Source organism: Anolis carolinensis, chromosome 5 (genome assembly GCF_035594765.1).
Source record: "Anolis carolinensis isolate JA03-04 chromosome 5, rAnoCar3.1.pri, whole genome shotgun sequence".
Classification (NCBI taxonomy): domain Eukaryota; kingdom Metazoa; phylum Chordata; class Lepidosauria; order Squamata; family Dactyloidae; genus Anolis; species Anolis carolinensis.
Window position 1 is genome coordinate 187,461,623 of NC_085845.1, and position 19,972 is coordinate 187,481,594.

General features: G+C 39.8%; 1 protein-coding gene across 22 annotated transcripts in view; it reads left to right on the forward strand.

Annotated features, from left to right (window-relative positions):
* The first annotated feature begins 4,188 nt into the window (after window positions 1-4,188).
* Window positions 4,189-19,972, forward strand: part of cacna1c (calcium voltage-gated channel subunit alpha1 C) — a 650,264-nt gene continuing 634,480 nt past the window's right edge. For 7 of the 22 annotated variants that reach the window (XM_062981170.1, XM_062981176.1, XM_062981171.1 and 4 more), the window contains exon 1: window positions 4,195-4,576. In XM_062981170.1, coding sequence (XP_062837240.1) covers window positions 4,438-4,576 — 139 coding nt within the window. In that variant the 5' untranslated portion in view covers window positions 4,195-4,437. Of the gene's footprint in view, window positions 4,577-19,972 lie in introns of all 22 variants that reach the window. The other 15 variants (XM_062981174.1, XM_062981173.1, XM_062981178.1 and 12 more) reach the window with 5 other exon arrangements.

The window sequence follows — 19,972 nt, forward strand, 5'->3', positions numbered from 1 at the left end:
TTCAGGTGGAATCTCCTTTCCTGTAGTTTGAAGCCATTGTTCCGTGTCCTAGTCTGCAGGGCAGCAGAAAATAAGCTTGCTCCCTCCTCCCTATGACTTCCCCTCACATATTTGTACATGGCTATCATGTCTCCTCTCAGCCTTCTCTTCTGCAGGCTAAACATGCCCAGCTCTTTAAGCCTCTCCTCATAGGGCTTGTTCTCCAGACCCTTAATCATTTTAGTTGCCCTCCTCTGGACGCTTTCCAGCTTGTCAGCATCTCCCTTCATCTGCGGTGCCCAAAACTGGACACAGTATTCCAGGTGTGGTCTGACCAAGGCAGAATAGAGGGGGAGCATGACTTCCCTGGATCTAGACGTTATTCCCCTATTGATGCAGGCCAAAATCCCATTGGCTTTTTTAGCTGCCGCATCACATTGTAGGCTCATGTTTAACTTGTTGTCCACGAGGACTCCAAGATCTTTTTCGCACACACTGCTGTCAAGCCAGGCGTCCCCCATTCTGTATCTTTGATTTCCATTTTTTCTGCCGAAGTGAAGTATCTTGCATTTGTCCCTGTTGAACTTCATTTTGTTAGTTTCGGCCCATCTCTCTAGTCTGTCAAGATCGTTTTGAATTCTGCTCCTGTCTTCTGGAGTGTTAGCTATCCCTCCGAGTTTGGTGTCATCTGCAAACTTGATGATCGTGCCTTCTAACCCTTCGTCTAAGTCGTTAATAAAGATGTTGAACAGAACCGGGCCCAGGACGGAGCCCTGCGGCACTCCACTTGTCACTTCTTTCCATGATGAAGACGACGCATTGGTGAGCACCCTTTGGGTTCGTTCGCTTAGCCAATTACAGATCCACCTAACCGTAGTTTTGTCTAGCCCACATTTTACTAGTTTGTTTGCCAGAAGGTCGTGGGGGACTTTGTCGAAGGCCTTACTGAAATCTAGATATGCTACATCCACGGCATTCCCTGTATCGACCCAACTCGTAACTCTATCGAAAAAAGAGATCAGATTAGTCTGGCATGACTTGTTTTTGGTAAATCCGTGTTGACTATTAGCAATGACCGCATTTGTTTCTAAGTGTTTGCAGACCACTTCCTTAATGATCTTTTCCAGAATCTTGCCTGGTATTGATGTGAGGCTGACCGGACGGTAATTGTTTGGGTCGTTCTTTTTTCCCTTCTTGAAGATAGGGACCACATTCGCCCTCCTCCAATCTGCTGGGACTTCTCCTGTTCTCCAAGAACTCTCGAAGATGATTGCCAGTGGTTCTGAAATAACTTCCGCTAGTTCCTTCAATACTCTTGGATGTAGCTGATCTGGCCCTGGGGACTTGAATTCGTTTAGAGTGGCCAGGTGTTCCTGGACAACTTGTTTCCCTATTTGGGGTTGGATTTCCCCCAATCCTTCGTCCATTCCATGTTGCTGAGGTTGAAGATGGCTTTCTTTTTGTGAGAAGACCGAGGCAAAGAAGGCATTAAGCAGTTCTGCCTTTTCCCTATCCCCTGTCACCATCACCCCATCTACTCCTTGCAGTGGCCCTATCGCCTCCTTTTTCTTCCTTTTTCTACCAACATAAGCAAAAAAACCTTTTTTGTTGTTTTTTATGTCCCTGGCAAGCCTGAGCTCATTTTGCGCTTTAGCCTTGCGAACCTTTTCCCTACAGGAGTTGGCTATACGTTTGAATTCTTCTTTGGTGATTTCTCCCCTTTTCCACTTCTTGTGCATGTCACTTTTGAGCTTTAGCTCAGTTAGAAGTTCTTTGGACATCCATTCTGGCTTCTTTGCACTTGTCTTATTTTTCTTCTTTGTTGGCACTGTTTGCATTTGCGCCTTGTGTATTTCACTTTTGAAAAACTCCCATCCATCCTTAACTCCCTTGTTTTTTAATATCGGCGTCCATGGAATGCCGCTCAGTAATTCCTTCATTTTTTGGAAGTCAGCTCTCTTAAAGTCCAGAATGCGTGTTTGACTTGTCTTAGTTTCAGCATTCCTTTGTATTGCAAACTGCAGGAGCACATGGTCACTTGCCCCTAAGGATCCAACCACTTCAACTGTATTGATCAGGTCTTCCACATTTGTTAAGATTAGATCAAGAGTTGCTGATCCCCTTGTTGCCTCTTCTACCTTCTGGACCATAAAATTATCTGCAAGGCAAGTGAGGAATTTGTTGGACTTTGTACTCTTGGCTGAGTTTGTTTTCCAGCAGATATCGGGATAATTGAAATCGCCCATGACTACTATATCTCTTCTTTGTGCCTGTTTGGTCAGCTGTTGACAGAAGGCTTCATCAAGTCCTTCATCCTGACTCGGAGGTCTGTAGTAGACACCCACGACAAGATCTTTTTGAGTCCCGGTTCCCTTGATTCTTATCCAGATGCTTTCAAGCTGGTTTCCCGGATTACAGTCTTGCATTTCTTCTGCAACGTAACTGTTTTTGACATATAAAGCTACTCCCCCTCCTCTCCCCTTTGTTCTATTTATGTGAAAGAGGTTATAGCCCTCAATGGTTAAATTCCAGTGATGGGAGTCATCCCACCAGGTTTCAGTGATGCCTATGACATCGTATGTGTGGTGCTGTGCTAGGAGTTGGAGTTCGTCTTGCTTATTTCCCATGCTCTGAGCATTAGTGTAAAGACATGTAAGCCCCTGTGACCTCCCCTCGAACTGTTTATTTGGGATTATTGTGCTCTCTGTACTTGGTCCTTGCTGTGTTTGTGCAGCCCTCCGTTTAGCCTTACGGCGGTTCCCTGTGGTCGTGGGTAATATAGTGTTCGCCAGGCTGTTGTTCCCCTCCCCCAGTGGATTTAGTTTAAAGTGCGCCTGATGAGGTTTGTGAGTCTGTGTGCAAAAAGATGTTTTCCTACTTGTGTGAAAGGGTCTCATAAGGCAGAGGGAGCAGACTTGTTTTCTGCTGCCCTGGAGACTAGGACTCAGAGCAATGGGTTCAAATTACAAAAAAGGAGATTCCACCTGAACATTAGGAAGATCTTCCTGATAGTAAGAGTTCAGCAATGGAACTCTCTGCCTTGGAGTGTGTTGGAAGCTCTTTCCTTGGAGGCTTTTAAACAGAGGCTGGGTGGTCATTTGCTGGGAGTGCTTTGATTGTGCTTTTCCTGCATGGCAAGGAGTTGGACTAGATGCCCTATATGGCCTCTTCCAACTTTATTATTCTATGACTATGGTTACATACTTAAATATCTCTCTCCAAAAATAATGGCATAAACCTTACACTTTACTTAAAACATGTAAAATCCATCTCTATTCTAATGTAATAGTTAGGTGCACAGAATTTATAGTCCTATTACAATATTTATCATCTCCAAAAGTGCCTTAGGGGATTTGGGTTAAATAAAAACAATGGCCAAAGTCCCAAACAATTTTGGTATTTAAGAAATGAAATGACAATATTAAAACAACTTGGATTTTTAACAGTAGCTTGAGAAGTTTTACATTATTTTATAAGAAATGCATACTATGAGATCCAATTTCTAGTGAAACAGACTAGTAACCAGATACAATTTTATTATTCATTTGCACAAAGTCTGGCTATAAAGTGAAGGCAACAAAGCCATTAAAGCATGCTGTTTCATCATGATTTACAGCCCCAGACACAGTCCTTCACCATCTTCTGGGGCCAATCTCTGGAGCCATTTGCAATCTCAAGATTAATTTCACTGGAAAGGTTGCATAGTTACAGAGTAGACTGCATTCCTTTCCTTTTAAGGGGATGCTGGTCTGCCCTTATTTTTTTAATTGCTGGAAAATATGTGAAGGCTAGTGTTCAGTACTTGCACTAAAGGAGGTACTTTACATCAATCATGTTGCTCATAGATGAAAGGATCTAGACATTCACTGCATGATCTAAATGGCATTTTGCATTTCTTAATTTCCTTGTGTTTATTATTACTATTCATAAGTATATTGAACTGGCTCCCTTTGAAAGAAATGTATAGTTTATATCTCTGGAAAAAGACATTTTCACATTGGGTGAAGCCCAGAAAATCAAACAATCCCTTTAGGAAGCCAACTTGCTCCAAATACAAGGTTACATTATCAGCGAGACGGTGGTGGTGATGTATGAAAAACAGAGACCTCCATGACTCAGGGAGGTGATGAACTGACAGGCAGATGGAGCCCGTTATCTTAACTTCTCAGTCCAAGTTTTCCTGTAAAACTAGCTGAAGGGGAGAGGGCTTTTAAGCAAGTGCGAGACAAAGAAAGCAAGAAAAAAACTGGGAGGAGGAAACTGAAGAACAGACGGCCAATGCATGAGATGTTTCTTGCTTTCTAAAGTGCATGACTGAAAAGTCTGCAACGTTGGAAAGTTGCAGACTTCACCAATTCTGTGGCAACTCTCTGAAGTCTCCTGAATTGCCACTATCAAGGAGAACTTATTGATGCTATTTATCTATTGAGCCTAGAAACATTCATTTGGAAAAACAGGATGTTTCAGAGCCTGGTTCGGCATGCGACCTCAGCGTATCGACCGCTCCCCACGCACCTGCCAGGGGAGCCAGGAGCAAAGTATACCGGCAAGATGGTCCATGAAACCCAACTCAGCTGCTTCTATAGTCCACCTGGAGGTAAGCGGCCCAAAGTGGCATGATGGGTATAGCTTTATAAAAATAAACCTGGATTTTATGCTATATAAACATATTTTATAAATACTTGAGTAACTGATAAGGTATTCCAACCCCCTGCTGAAAAATTTGCAACATACAGATCTATGGAATTGTTTCTTAAATACTTCATGCCTAGCATTTCTGTCTAGATTAGATATGAAAGTAAATTTCTCTGGAATGGGGGAGAGATTGATCTAGAATACCGTATTAATGAACAAAGTTCATGAGCAGGGAATGTACTAGCTTGAGAGAATATTGCAATATATAAAAATGTTAAATTTTATTTATTATGCAGAACCTCTGAAAGACAATTTGATACACTGAGGACTGGTGTATATGGACTACAATTCATATCAGATACCATTTAATTTGTGCATTTTAACTTGTCATTATCTTCAACCTAAACATTGTTATACTACATAATTTTGTTTCCACTGTTGAAAATAACCTGGCTATTCTTTTACCAAACCTAATGCTCTGCACTCCCAGATCTCAAAGATTCAGTTTTCTAACATGCATTAAAAAAAAATCTCGCCCCACTGAAATCAAAGTGGTTTATGTGAGTACCTTGCCAAAGGTCTTGTAGCATTTTGAAACTGACTTCTAGATATTAACCCTGATTGAGTTTTTAATGGTCTAATATCTCATTTTTGAAAAGTTTTTAAGTCTTCTGGAATTTCCATTTTATCTGTTTGGATAGAATTAGAACCTATTTTGATGAGTATTCTCTAACACTATGGAACAGGGATAGTAAACAATCTAACTTTTCCTCAGTCTTAACTACTACCAGCTACTTGGTCTTTCTTATCACAACAAAATCTAGGATTCCTGCAGTGGGTAGAATGCACTTAATAACAACTATCCAAACCAGAGTAGTTTGCTACATATGTTGAGAAATCCAAAAAGGAACAATCTGATATATGATAATACATTTTGTTTAGTTTTATGGATGCCATTCATATCTCCAACGCACAAGAAGTGCTCATAGTATCTATCCACTTTCACTTGTCTTAGATTCTTCCCACGTCCAATTGCAATGCCATCAACCCTCACTGTTGACAGTCCACATAGCAATGCTATCTTAGGCACTTCAGTCCATCTCCTCTCACGTGGCATTGTTCTGACTTGATATGATATTTAACATTAATTAAAGCAATATTGTAACCTGTTACAGTTTTGTTTTACTTCTGTATGCATGGTTGGTGATGTTTACTTGTACATTTCCAGGAGAAGCAAAGTAGATAATCCCATAAATTATTTGAATCATTTGAAGTAATCACTTTTTCCACTATATACGTTACTATATACATAACCTAGTCTACATATAAGCAAACAAAACTGCCTTGGAGTAAGTCAGATTGCAGGCTTATATAACTTAGTTGCTGACAGGAAGCAATTCTACAAAAAACTAAATAATTAGGAAATGAATTGATCCTGGATTCTCAAGTGGCAACAGCGGAAATAGAACTTTTAAGAAAACTTTGCTGCTTTGCCTTTTTTTCTGAAAAAGTGAGTTCTAACCACATGTCATGGTCACATCCAGATTAGATTACTGAAACAAAACAACCTTGGAAGAGTGCTTGGAAAATTCAGCTAAAGCAGAATGTAGCGGCTACAATGCCACTTGAAGCCTACTGATTTGATCACTGGTTTTGCTGCTGATCCATTCCAAGCTCAGTTTGAAGTGCTAGATCTGACCTTTAAAGCCCAAAGTGGTTTGGAAATGAGATATATTAAGAACTATGTACGTAATCACAACTTCAGTTAGAGCCTTGTTCCTTCTATCAGTAAACAAGAAAAAAACGTGCAAATAAATGGGAGTAGTCCCTATTACTGGTAGCATACAGTCTATAGCAGTGGTTCTCAACCTGTGAGTCCCCAGGTGTTTTGGCCTACAACTCCCAGAAATTCCAACAAGTTTACCAGCTATTAGGATTTCTGGGAGTTGAAGGCCAAAACATCTGGGAACCACTGGTCTATAGTATACCAGATAATCAACCTATGTATATTTAGATGCTAGAGAATGACATCCCCTAAGAATCTGTTAAAAATATGGATCAATTGGCAAACTTTGGCTTCTTTGAAAAAATGTCAGCACCTGTTCATTTTTAATGGAACAAATATTAAACTGGCACCATTAAAAATAAGTTGAATTAAAATAATAAGCAAAATTATCAATTTCAACCCAAACAATGCTGGTAAATTTTCTAATAATTAAAACTAGGTATGTAGCAGTAGGGATGTGTTCTCAAAACCTAAATGTTGACCACTACCAGTCTACTCTTACATTTGGAGGAAAGTTTTGAGATGGTTTAGGTTTCACATGATGAATGATGAGGTTATTCAATGTAAAAGGTAAAGGTTTTCCTCTGACGTTAAGTCTAGTCGTGTCCAACTCTGGGGGTTGGTGCTCATCTCCATTTCTAAGTCGAAGAGCCGGCGTTGTCCGTAGACACCTCCAAGGTCATGTGGTCGGCATGACTGCATGGAGCGCCGTTACCTTCCTGCTGGAGCGGTACATATTCATCTACTCACATTTGCATTCAATATTCCATATTAAAAAAAACATACCCTCAAATATGTCCCATAATCCTCTGCAAGGCATTAGCTACATAACAAATATACATTAAGGCATTCCATAAGTAAATTTGAATCTAGCTAATCCAGAACAACTTTTGGAAAAATTTATACTCTGTGAAACACTCTTCCTAAACATACAGTTGCTTAAACCAAACTGAAGACATTTCCTATTTAAATAAATTATATATTAGTTACTAACGACCTCATCAGACAAGATAATTTTTGGCAGCGTGCACCAGTTCCTCTTTACTTTTGCGATGTAGCCTGCCTGCTCCCATCCCATGATGTACAGCTACTTCTGGCTGGGCTCTGTCATAAAAGAAAAGAGGAACTGGTGCATACCACTGCCATGACAACATGGGAAACTTTCCATGTTACATTGGTAACAATGGAAGTAAGTCAGACAGCGGATGCTTCCCCACATGAGATGGACTTTTTTGTAAGTCAGGCGATGTGGGCCATGGGGGGACTGGTCCCCCCCCAGGGCACCACCAGGTTTGCCACAATCCATGTCAATTCTGGCAGCTAGTATGATGAGGTTGTTGTTCTAGAATACATCCCTTTACACTGTGCAGCTACTCTATCTCCCAACCAAAGCATTTAGTTCACAGCTCTTACAAATAGCTATAAATTTCTTTGAATACTTACAGCTATGCATGTACAATGAAATCAATCTGGTTTCAAAGTTTGCTGAACAGAATGTTGCTGTTATCAACACAGTTCAAAGGTTTTCATTTGGCTGTTCAAGTCCTCCTACTTGATTTTCAAATTTCTGTCATCAATAGAATTTTGTTTATATGTAACAGTTACTTGTATATTATATAAAATAACTTAACCAGCATAAAATTGCAGACAAAATATGTTACTCAAAAGCATACATAACAAAAAATAGTTTATAGTTATTTATGGAATTCGAGCACTTGCTAACTTAACGATAGTGCATTAGAAGGTAATTTTCTTACATAAACCCCTAATTTTGCTTCCAGAATATGGTAAGTTAGACCAACCAAATAGCTATTATTAAATTTACTCATGCTTACAGATGGGATCATGAGTGTATTTGCTCCTAGAATAACACTTCTTTTGACTAAGTATCTGCATTGCAATGGGAAAAAAATACTCAGTTGAAGGTAAACATAAAGCTATGTATAGGAAATAATTCAAAACAAAGAGAAACACCATTGCTACATTTTGACAATTCCATTTCATTGTATTAAATTAAGATTTGAATGAGCCTTCACTTTTCTTTCAGGAAACCATGTTTTGTTTTGAAATTTTCAGGGAAACTTGAGATCTCCTAAATTGATTGCTTATACCATAACTGGATTGCATGCATGAGCAAAAGACCCATTTTTATTTCTGTTTAATAAGCAGTGATATAATTATCCAATCCAGGCCACTGTGTGAAGATGAACTAAAATAGACAGCATACATACAGGGAGCAAAGAAGTGGTGTGTGATGATTATTAACTACATGCAAAAAATTACACATAGTACATTTCCATTGGGATAATTCACTGCACACTTTGTTCTACTAAAACCAAAGGAAATCTGTAAGTGCTTCAATTTTAAACTAGGAGGTGCTGTTATTTCAATGCATTACCTAATTTGGAGTAACTTATCTCATCATAATAAAACATAGTTAAATAAAAAGTATGAATCATATACTCTACAGAGAAAACTGAAGAAATAAGAACACTTTTTTATTTTGTGTCAAAAGCATTGCTTAAATAAATAAGTTTAAAACTGATTAAAAAAGGATCACAAGCAGCTAAATAGTTTTAGACCAAAAACAGGCAACAGCGACTGCATTGTCTATAGCTTTAAACAGTTCTTCCTCTGTACATGAGCAGGGCATTGTGGACAAGCATACAGATGTGGAGTTGTCTGTTCTGCCCCACAGTCGCACAAGGTGGAAAATTCTTCTAAGTAGTGCCATTTAGCCAGATTGTCTTTTAATCTCCCAACACCACATCTGAGTCTGTTCAGGGACTTCCAAGTTGCCAATTCTTGCTTTGCTCCTGGAGGATGACTCTCATGGGGGGGGGGGGGGGCATCCAGTTGGGATTGCCCGATTTTGCTGTCCACAGGGATATTACTGCTGTTGCTGGAGAAACATTTAGAGGAGTAATAGTTCTCATGAAACTTTTCCTTGATTTAAGTCTACTGGGAGGAGGCTGGTAGCCATGCAGAGGATGGCTTTCACAGAGTTTAACTTTATTTCTCTCTCCAATTAGCAGCAACTTTCTGTCGCCCATGGGGGGGGGGGGGGGGGAATGCCCGCTAGCTTATAGAGTCTCTCAACAGACTACATATTATTCTACATGTCTCATTCAGTGCTATATTCACCCACTTCGTGTGGGCACATTTGTGCCAGACGGTGCAGGTATACTCAGCAGTTTAGTAAGACAAGGCTAGGGCTGATGCTCTTATTAATTTTGGGTCTGCGCTCCATGCAATGTTAATAAGTTTCCACAGGATGTTATTGTGTGCAGCTACTTTGTTCTTGGTGTTTTCACTGTGTTTCCTAAATGTTAGTGTTCGATCTAAGGTGACACCAAGATATTTAGGGTGGAAACTGTGTTGAAGCTCTTGGCCTTCCCAGATAACCCTCAGTTTCCTGTTGGCTTCACGATTACGTAGATGGAAAGCATACATTTGTGTCTTGGCAAGGTTAGGCTTCAAGTGGTTATCTTTGTAGTAGTTGGAGAGATCTTTATGACCCAAAAATAGATTGCTTTACATTACTTTACTAAAGAACACTGATGTAAGATGAATGATTAGGATGCCATATTGTCCAGGATTCCCACATAGGAGGCAAAAAGAGAAGCAGATATGAATTATTTTTATAGAAATTAAAAGAGAAGGATGACACTGTTTTCCGTTGTTTGTTAATTACAGCAGGGAGTTGCACTATAATCTTATGAGTCCTAGGACAGAAAACAAAGTAATTTATGTAGCAACACATGCACAGATGGGAGTGGAATAAAAATAGCAGCAACAAAACTCCTATATATTAAGCTATGCAGACAGAACTTAAATTGAAGTTACACGCTCATAACTACATGGCTTCAAGTCAAGGTTAGGGTGACCTGTAAATCAGATCAGTGGTAATTCAGATCAGTGCTAATGTTTCCTTAAGTATTTATTTTTAAGACAAGAAGTTGTCCTCTATAACTTGTTCCCAATTCACTTATAGTAAAGAGCATGCCAATCCATTGGCAATGAGTCTAGAAATATCCTAGTTCCAATGAGTAGGTTTTTCTTTTATCAGAATAGTGGTGAATTCACTTCAGGCTTTATTAAAAAGAAATCATCCAATTTGCCAAATCTGATCTCCAACACAGGAAAAAGTGCTTTGAAAAGATCCTTTAAAGTTCAAAATTCATCATCTCACTGAAATGTGAGCTACCAATCACCACGGGATCATTCACCTTCCCCTGTTTTTCTGCATTCCCTTCAGCCCTTTATGTAACTCCTTCATATATTGTATGGGTCACAAGTCTGTGCACCAACATTTATAATACAGAAATCAATTCAGCTTACCGTATCCCCTTTAACTATATGCTACGCCTACTGGTCTTATTTAATATTAAAACAGAGAGAATGCTGTAATATCTTAGTCAGATGGATTGTTTCTTAATATACATTTGTGAAAATCCTAGCATAATACAGATGCAAGCTGTTCAAAGTCACTGGATGCTACTGTTATATAAAGAACTGTAAGACTACATGTTATGTGCAAATGTGTCAAAGCAAGTCACAATCACTTTTTTCTTAAAGGAAACCTTTGGAAGGGGAACTAGGAGCAAAGAAGGTAGCAGCTAACCCTTTCCTTGTCTGATGTCTCTTTGCTCAAAATGCCACTCTTTAGCGCCAGCTGCTTTTTCACACAATGAAGCTCTAAACGACTGCTCTCTTCTTGATTTTGCAAATCTGTCCACGATTCAGCCAGACTTCTTTGCAGTTTGGGTCCCTAGATATATATGTGGAGTTTGCTTACAAAAGATACCAAATCCATCTGAACAGGTTCTACAAGAATTGGGGAGAAAAAAACCATGGTGAAGATGTGCATTTTTTTGCTATAAAATGCAATTTCCAAACCCTGCACCAGAGTGATTTGATACATTTTGATAGTTTTAGTCTATTCATAATATTCTACTCCTAGCCAACAATGTGCTGCCACCCATAACTCGTTTTTCAAATTTTTTGGATTTGGTACCTTTTGGAAACAAACTCCATATATGTGGAAGGATAACGTATGCAGTTTCTTTCTAGAGTTGATCTAGATCAGCAAGGACAAAAACCAAAGCAGCCATCACTCAGGGGAACCCTTAGGCCTGAGTGCTATTGGGGATTCCAGTTTGAGTAGATCAAAATGATTTAGGCCAGTGTTGATGCACTATTCAACAATTGACTCAGTTGAATACATGGGAGAGGTGCCAGGTTTGGCCATCCTCAGCTAATGTCTTTGCACCATACGTATGATAAAATATGTATTATAAAATATTTATGGTGCAGAATATGAAACAAAAAGTGGAAGTGATGGGAAGCAAACTTCAATCAAAGAATTATCAGATGAGGAGATTGCCTTTTTACTGTTATCACCCATAGGAGATTTATTTTGACACTTTGAAATACACTTCATTCTCCCATAATTTTCAGAAGTGGTAAGCTGTAAATAATTTAAGCAGAATTATCTAAATATTACAAAATCTTCACAAATAGATGCAGTTGACATCCACCCACTTCTGTTCTTTGATTTACTTATAGCTCTCTTAATATGTTAATTATGTATTATTATTATTAGCTCACATTTTCAAAATGGAAGAAGCCATCCAATTTTTAAATATTTTGCAAGTCATAAATGAGATTTGTAAGTATGTCTAGAGAACTAGCTAATAATTTCAGCTAACCTTTTAACCATATAGTAACTACTTTAAAGCACAATCCTAAGTGGGTAAAGAGGGTAGAATGGATGTATACCCATCATTTTCAAATCCCTGCTTCTTCACCATGACCAAAGCAAAATAAAAACAAAAAACAAGATGGTATATAGCTTTAGGCTGTTAAGCTTTTTTTCAGATCTATTTATTTCATGTCAAAAGCAATGCATAATAAATATGTTCAAAACTAATAAAATAAAGGGATCACAAGCAGCTAAAAAAAGTGGGCAACAGCGACCACATTGTCTTTAGCTTTAAATAACTCTTCCTCTGTACATGAGGCAGGGCATTGTGGGCAAGCATACAGATGCTGAGTCGTTTGCTCTATTCCACAGTCACACAAGGTGGAGGATTCCTCCAGGTAGTGCCATCCTCCCCATTGGAAACAATGTGAGGATTAGCTATACCAGATCCAGTTTTGAGGGCCTATCATTGATGGAAACATTACCTGTGATGCTTGGCAAGTCTACCTGTGGACTATAGGACAGTCACGGCCCCATTAGCCACCAATGGATTTGATCATTACCAGCAGAGGGCACTTTTGTCATATGCTAATTCCATATGGATGGCTGTTCGGGATTGTTCTTTCACTTATCCCTGACCTAAGTAGAAAAAGATGATAACATCTGAAATCATTTCCAGTCTGACAATTAACATATTTTTAATAAACAAAGGTGACCCAATGAGAAGCTATCAATGAGCATGAGTTTAACTGAATTAAATGGCAAAGGATTACATTATAAACTCCAGAAAACTGAAACATCACTAGAAAAAATCCAGAAAGATTAGTGATGCGTAGAGAAAGCTGAAGCAAGTTTTCCCAGAAGCAAGTTCTGACAAGCTCAACTTACATCCTGGTAACCATACTAAAAGCCAGTATGATTTTATCTGACTAGGCATGCATCTACACTGTAGAATTAACACAATTTGATGCCCCTTTAACTGCCATGGCCCAATGCTATGGAATCACTTACACTGAAGAAGTAGTCCTATGAACCCAATAGATGGAGGAGGCAGTGTTTTTCTCCACATCTGAAATTAATCAGTTTTTGCACCCTAACAAGTAACATACACTTACAGGAAATTTGATATATCTTTAATGGCAAAGAAATGTTCTGTGTTTTCTTGCCATTTATTTCTATTCATCACTGCATTTACAAGACATTCATTAAGAATATCATACCCTGTATTCTCTTTGACACTTTCTAGTTGTTCTTTTTTTCCAGGGATTAATATAGAAAACAAGGCAGAATGTTAACTACAAGGTAGAAATAGGATACTGTCAGAAAGATGCCTTACAAAAAGACAGTAATTTGTTGCCATAAACATACAACCAGTAAAATAAACAAACATATTAAAACCAAAAAAATTAAACATCAATATTAAATCAATAATTAATATTAAAATCAATTATGTCCCCCTTTGCCTCTAGTTATTAGTGGCTTTCCTTCTCTAGTTTTTCATTTGACTGCCTTGCCACATATCCAGCTCATTCTGAGCAGAACAATGAACAGAGTGACTGACAGAGCAATATGATGACAACTAAATCAAACATGATGTTTATTTCAATAAAGATTGCTTGACTCTAAGCACATGTGGGTATGTGAAAATTGCACTGTACATTACGTCCATGATTCAGTCTAGAAGTCCATTTTGAATTCAAGGCCTTTCCTTTTCTTTTGACCTCTAGTCTATGGAGAATTTTTTGGCCCACCCAGTTACCATGACTGAATAGAAATGCTTCAAATGAAAGGTTACGTGGAAAGTGTGCACAGTGCCCTCTAGTGGATTACTCATTGCCACACTGACATAAACATAAACTCTGCTTTGCTTCCTGACATAATTCCTGATATAAATCTTTACAATCATTTCCCTTCGTGTCAGCACCAGTATTGTTCCCTTGGCTTGTAATAAGCATATACACACTATTCATTATGTAATTTCATTAATTTTAGCAATACTTTATATTTATGTGAATCATGCTTTCATTTTCACCTGCTATAGTTTAAAGACTAATGTCATCATCTTTCTGCTGCTAATACTACTACTGCCTGATTGAAACTACAGTAAAATGAGAATGTTTACTTTCATACTACTAATCACAGTTGCTTGATGACTGATTAACTGTATTGATCATTATTATTTTACTCATTTTTTCTTATATAAGGTTTGAGACCAAATGATGAGGCACAAAAACCACTGCAACAAATTTAGTAATGTCTCTAGCTGTTTGTGACTTGCCAACCTAAATGCAGCCATTAACCAGGTATTGTTGTGCACATTGGGAGTTCAATCAATATGTCATTTTTTGCTTGGGACTGTTCTAAAAGTTAGTTGATAAACATGTAGAAACTGTGGACTATGTAGAGTTGTTCATTACAGGACACTAATTCTATAAAGATTATCACAAACTACCATCATTCCTGATCAGGAATGCAGGGTTTCCAGAATGAAACTGGGAAAGGTGTCTATATTTTTTTTTGTCAGGGGTTCAAATCAGCATGAAATTCCCTGTTGTATAGCGGAAGGGACTCTTCAAACCTTCTTGCAGTCAAGTGGTCTCCTTAGGAACAAAAACAACACACAGACACAAAACTGTCCATTTCAACCGGAAGGCTTTTCTTTCTTAGATTGCAGTATTAATACAAATAGTACAAACACTAACGCAGTATTTACATTATATACAAACTCTCTCTCCCCTATTTTCATCCACCATTCACCAACCCTCATCAAACTAACACACGGTTAAGGTAAAGGTAAAGGTTTCCCCTGATGTTAAGTTCAGTTGTGACCAACTCTGGGGGTTGCTGCTCATCTCCATTTCTAAGCCGAAGAGCCGGTGTTGTCCATAGACACCTCCAAGGTCATCTGGCCGGCATGACTGCATGGAGCGCTGTTACCTTCCCACCAGAGCGGTACCTATTGATCTACTCACATTTGATAATTTTGAACTGCTAGGTTGGCAGGAGATGGGGCTAACAGCGGGTGTTCACTCCGCACCCGGGATTTGAACCTGGGACCTTTTGGTCCACAAGTTCAGCACCTCAGTGTTTTAACACACTATGCCACCAGGGGCCCCGTAACACACGGTTACTAAAATCTATATACTATAGCCTCAGCTAGGGGAGGTTCAACCGCAAGGCAAACTAGGCAGTTGCCTGTGGTGCCATCCTGTAGGGGGTGTCATTGAGGCAATTCCTGCCCCCGCCGCCATGCCTGCCTCTTCAAGGAAGGAGGTTGCTGCTTTGGGGAGCAGAGAAACGCCGCTTCTCTGCTCCCCAAAGCAGTGAACACCTTCCTTCTTGCCAGGAAGGTGTTCTCCGCTTTGCAGAACACCGCTTCTCTGCTCTGCAAAGTGGCAAATGCCTTCCTGGTGAAAAGGAAGACGTTCCCCACTTTACAGAGCAGAGAAGCGACGCTTCTCTGCTCTGCAAATGGCGAACGCCTTTCTTCTCACCCCTTCCTGGAGGCCAGGTCTCCAGGCTGCCTGGCCATGTTCCAGAAGCATTCTCTCCTGACTTTTCACCCACATCTATGGCAGGCATCCTCAGAGGTTCTGAGTTCTGTTGGAAGCTAGGTGAGGTTTATATATCTGTGGAAAGTCCAGGGTGGGAGAAAGAGCTCTTGTCTGTTTGAGGCTAGTGTGAATGTTGAAATTGGCCAGCTTGATTAGCATTTAATGGCCTTGCAGATTCAAAGCCCGGCTGCTTCCTCCCTGGGGGCATCCTTGGTTGAGAGGTGTTAGCTGGCCCTGATTGTTTCCTGTCTGGATTTCCCCTGTTTTCAGAGTGTTGTTCTTTATTTAGGCTTTTCCTTAATCCCTCCTTATTATCCAAAATTTTCGCTTATCCAACACTTTTATTTTTCAGTGATTGGTTTGGGGGGGGGGCAAAATTCTGTTCGCCTATACTTGAAAATTACCTTGGGCAAGCCCTGGTCTCAGCGTTAACCAACACTCCAATTACAATGACACCTGTGGTTAAGCCTGATACACTCATCTTGTTATCACTTAAAGAAATGTTGTGTAACATTTTAATTGTTGTATTAAAGAAGGGAATTTACCTATCTTGGGAATTTGAACCTGGAGAAATGTTGGCATACCAAATTTTCTTGCTTGATCAAGCTTGACACAGCTACAAGATTTCCAGGGTTGCATTTTTGTGAATATCAGCAGGGGATTGCACTGACTAATCTTACCTTTATGGATCTTCAATTGCCTTTTGGAACCTGGATCCTCTACATGTCACATTTTACATGATCCAAGAAAGGAGGCTGATAGACATTGTCAAGAAAGAGGAAATGCATCACTAAAAGAAAATACAAAAAAAGAGATCTGAATATGCTATGTTTATGTAAAGTTACACATTCAGAATTACTAAACTTTAAATAGAAATGCTTTACTGGGCTAGAGAGGTCTATAGCGTTTATGTCTACTTGATCTGCTCTCCAGCTGAGGGTCAACTTCAAGCAGCTGATATCCCTTCTTATATCTCTTTACCTTTAAGGTGCATCTATACTGTTAGGAATTGTGGGAACTGAAGTCCAAAACACCTGGAGGGCAGAAGTTTGCCCACGCCTGATCTACACTGTACAATTAATGCCATTTGACACCACCATTGTGGCTCAATGCTATGGAATTATAGGAGTTGACATTTTACAAGGTCTTTAGCTTTCTCTGCCAAAGAGTGGTGGTACTTTGCTAAATCCCAGGGTTCCATAGCATTGAACCATGGCAGTTAAAGTGATGTTAATTTTATGGTGTAAACACACGTAAAGCCAGACTTCAACTAGACAGACTTGCTGTCGTCCAAACAGAGAGGACTTCTATCCTCTGACAGCCCTCCAAAAAGGGGGTAGTTCTTTGCTTAACTACTAGGCTTGATCGATCCACGAAAAATTTGATTCTAAACTCGTTTCAAAACTAGAGGGGGGCAGCGTTTCGTTTCCCTTATCCTCTGATTTTTGGCGAATTTTCATAGCTTTTATAATAAACCATTTTTTAATAATTGCAGAAATCTGTTCCTGGTTTGAAAGTCTTATTTCCTGTTAAATTGGGTTGTCTTTACTGTGAAAGTCATTGTTCTACTTCAGAAACTTTGTTTTTGTGGCTGAAACTTTGTTAAATTGGTGTGTGTGTGATATATACTGTGTATATATATATAGTCCCTGCATATGTGTGTGTGTGTTTGTGTGTGTGTGTGTATAGGTAAAGGTGTATATATATATAGTCCCTGCATATGTGTGTGTGTGTTTGTGTGTGTGTGTGTGTATAGGTAAAGGTAAAGGTATCCCTTGATGTTAAGTTCAGTCATGTCTGACTCTGGGGGTTGGTGCTCATCTCCATTTCTAAGCCCAAGAGCCAGTGTTGTCCATAGACACCTCCAAGGTCATGTGGCCGGCATGACTACATGGAGTGCCATTACCTTCCTGCCAGAGCGGTACCTATTGATCTACTCACATTGGCATGTTTTCAAGCTGCTAGGTTGGCAGAAGCTGGAGCTAACAGCGGGCACTCACTCTGCTCCTGGGATTTGAACCTGGGACCTTTCGGTCTGCAAGTTCAGCAGCTCAGTGCTTTAACACACTTCGCCATCGGGGCTCATGTACATACACATACACACAATGTGGAGAATATGTGGAAAGGTAGATAGATAGATAAGTTGGGAGCCACAGTGAAGGCACCTTCCTGGGAGCAAGGTCTAATAATAATAATAATAATAATAATAATAATAATAATAATAATAATAATAATAAATCCCTTACAATATCCAAGATGGGTACCATTATTGGCAGAGAAAGCCAAGCTGTAGGAGTTGAAATCCAATCATTTATCCTCCCTATAGAATCAATTTTATATGCATTTTTAGCTACAGAAAAGCTAAAATCTGGACAGTAAAAGAACAACACCCAGAAAATGGGAATTCCAGACAGGAAACAATCAGGGCCAGCTAATACCTCCCAACAAAGGATTCCCCCAGGTAGGAAGCAGCCAGGCTTTGAAGCTGCAAGGCTATTCAATGCTAATCAAGGTGACCAATTGCAACATTCACACTTGCCTCCCACAGACAAGAGTTCTTTCTCCCACCCTGGACCTTCCACAGATATATAAACCCCACTTGCCTAGCTTCGCACAGACGTCAAAACCTCACCGCCGGGCCCCTCTCTGTCTCTCTCGGTCTCTCCATTCCCGGCTCCATCCGCCGCCTTCCCGCCTCACAGAGAGACACCAGGCCTGAGCTGAGGCGAGGCGGCGGCGGCCATTTCCCCCCTCCGTCTTCCTCCTCCTCCTCGGCCTCCTTCCCCCTCGCCCCCTCCCATTGGCTGAGCCCGTGACGCCCCTTTTGCTGAGGGGCAAAAGGAAAGGGCCTGAATGGTGGGAGTTTGGGTGATTTGCAAAAGCTTTTTTTTCCTAACGAAAAAAACGACGAAATAAGAAAAAACGGCCTCTCGCGATTCGAAACCGCGATATCCAGACGTGTGGACAATCAAGGCCATATATTGCTTCAAAACAAACGAAAATAACGAATTAATAACGGGTAACAGGGAAATTGAATTATTTGAGCAAGCCTATTAACTACGACACAGCACCATCCTAGACCTGAAATTGCTGCATAGTAAGGCTTTCTCAACAGAACTGTGTATCATCTGGCATTGTAAAAAATTTATACTATGTGAAGGGCATATGAAGGCCACTATGTTTGATGAAAAAAAGGAGCTGCAATGAGCAAAAATGAAAAAGAGCTACCATTAAATCTATTTCAGATGGCAAAAGGAATATATGCAGGCAAAAAGGTAATCATTACAAATTGCTCTCAATATTATGCTGAGTTCATTATGTTACTTGACAAATTAAATATGATATTCAAGCAATTAGGACTTGATTAGGAAATTTTAACATAAAAGCATTCTGCTCCTCAGCATGGTTGATACAGTTCTTCCAGTGGAAAAAATTAAAAAGACAATTGTTCTAAAACATCCAGATACTTAGCCAGGTCTGGTTTTCTGTCTCCCATAGTGAAAATGGCCTGCAGAAGAGTTGAATCTGAGCAATAAAATCTGACAGAAAGCCATTTTGGGAGTGGGACATGGGAGCTGTAGCCTGCATATCCTCACCCTACTTCCAGAGTTTTCTCTTCAGTAGAAGATGGAAAGAACTAGGTTCTAATAACTGTTGTTGTTATTTGTTTGTTCAGTCGCTTCTGACTCTTCGTGACCTCATGGACCAGCTTACGCCAAAGCTTCCTGTCAGCTGTTGCCACCCCCAGCTCCTTCAAGGACAAGCCAGTCACATCAAGGATACTATCCATCCATCTTGCTCTTGGTCAGCCCCTCTTCCTTTTTCCTTCCATTTTCCCCAGCATCATTGTTTTCTCCAAGCTTTCCTGTCATCTCATTATGTTGCCAAAGTATTTCATTTTTGTCTCTAATATCCTTCCCTCCAGTGAGCAGTCGGGCATTATTTCCTGGAGTATGAACTGATTGGATCTTCTTGTGGTCCAAGGCACGCAGAATTTTCCTCCAACAGCACAGGTCAAAAGCATCTATCTTCCTTCGCTCAGCCTTCCTTATGGTCCAGCTTTTGCACTCATAGGTTACGATGGGGAATACCATTGCTTTAACTATGTGGACCTTTGTTGCCAATGTGATATCTCTTCACTATTTTATTGAGGTTGGTCATTGCTCTCCTCCCAAGAAGTAAACTAAGTAAACTAATAACTGTCGTTCTTAAAACATAGGGTGAGACTTCCATTTAGGTCCAGATTTTTATCTGGTTTCAATATTAAAACAGCCTTTGTTTCCATACTGGATGAATGCAGTGAGAGCTAGATGG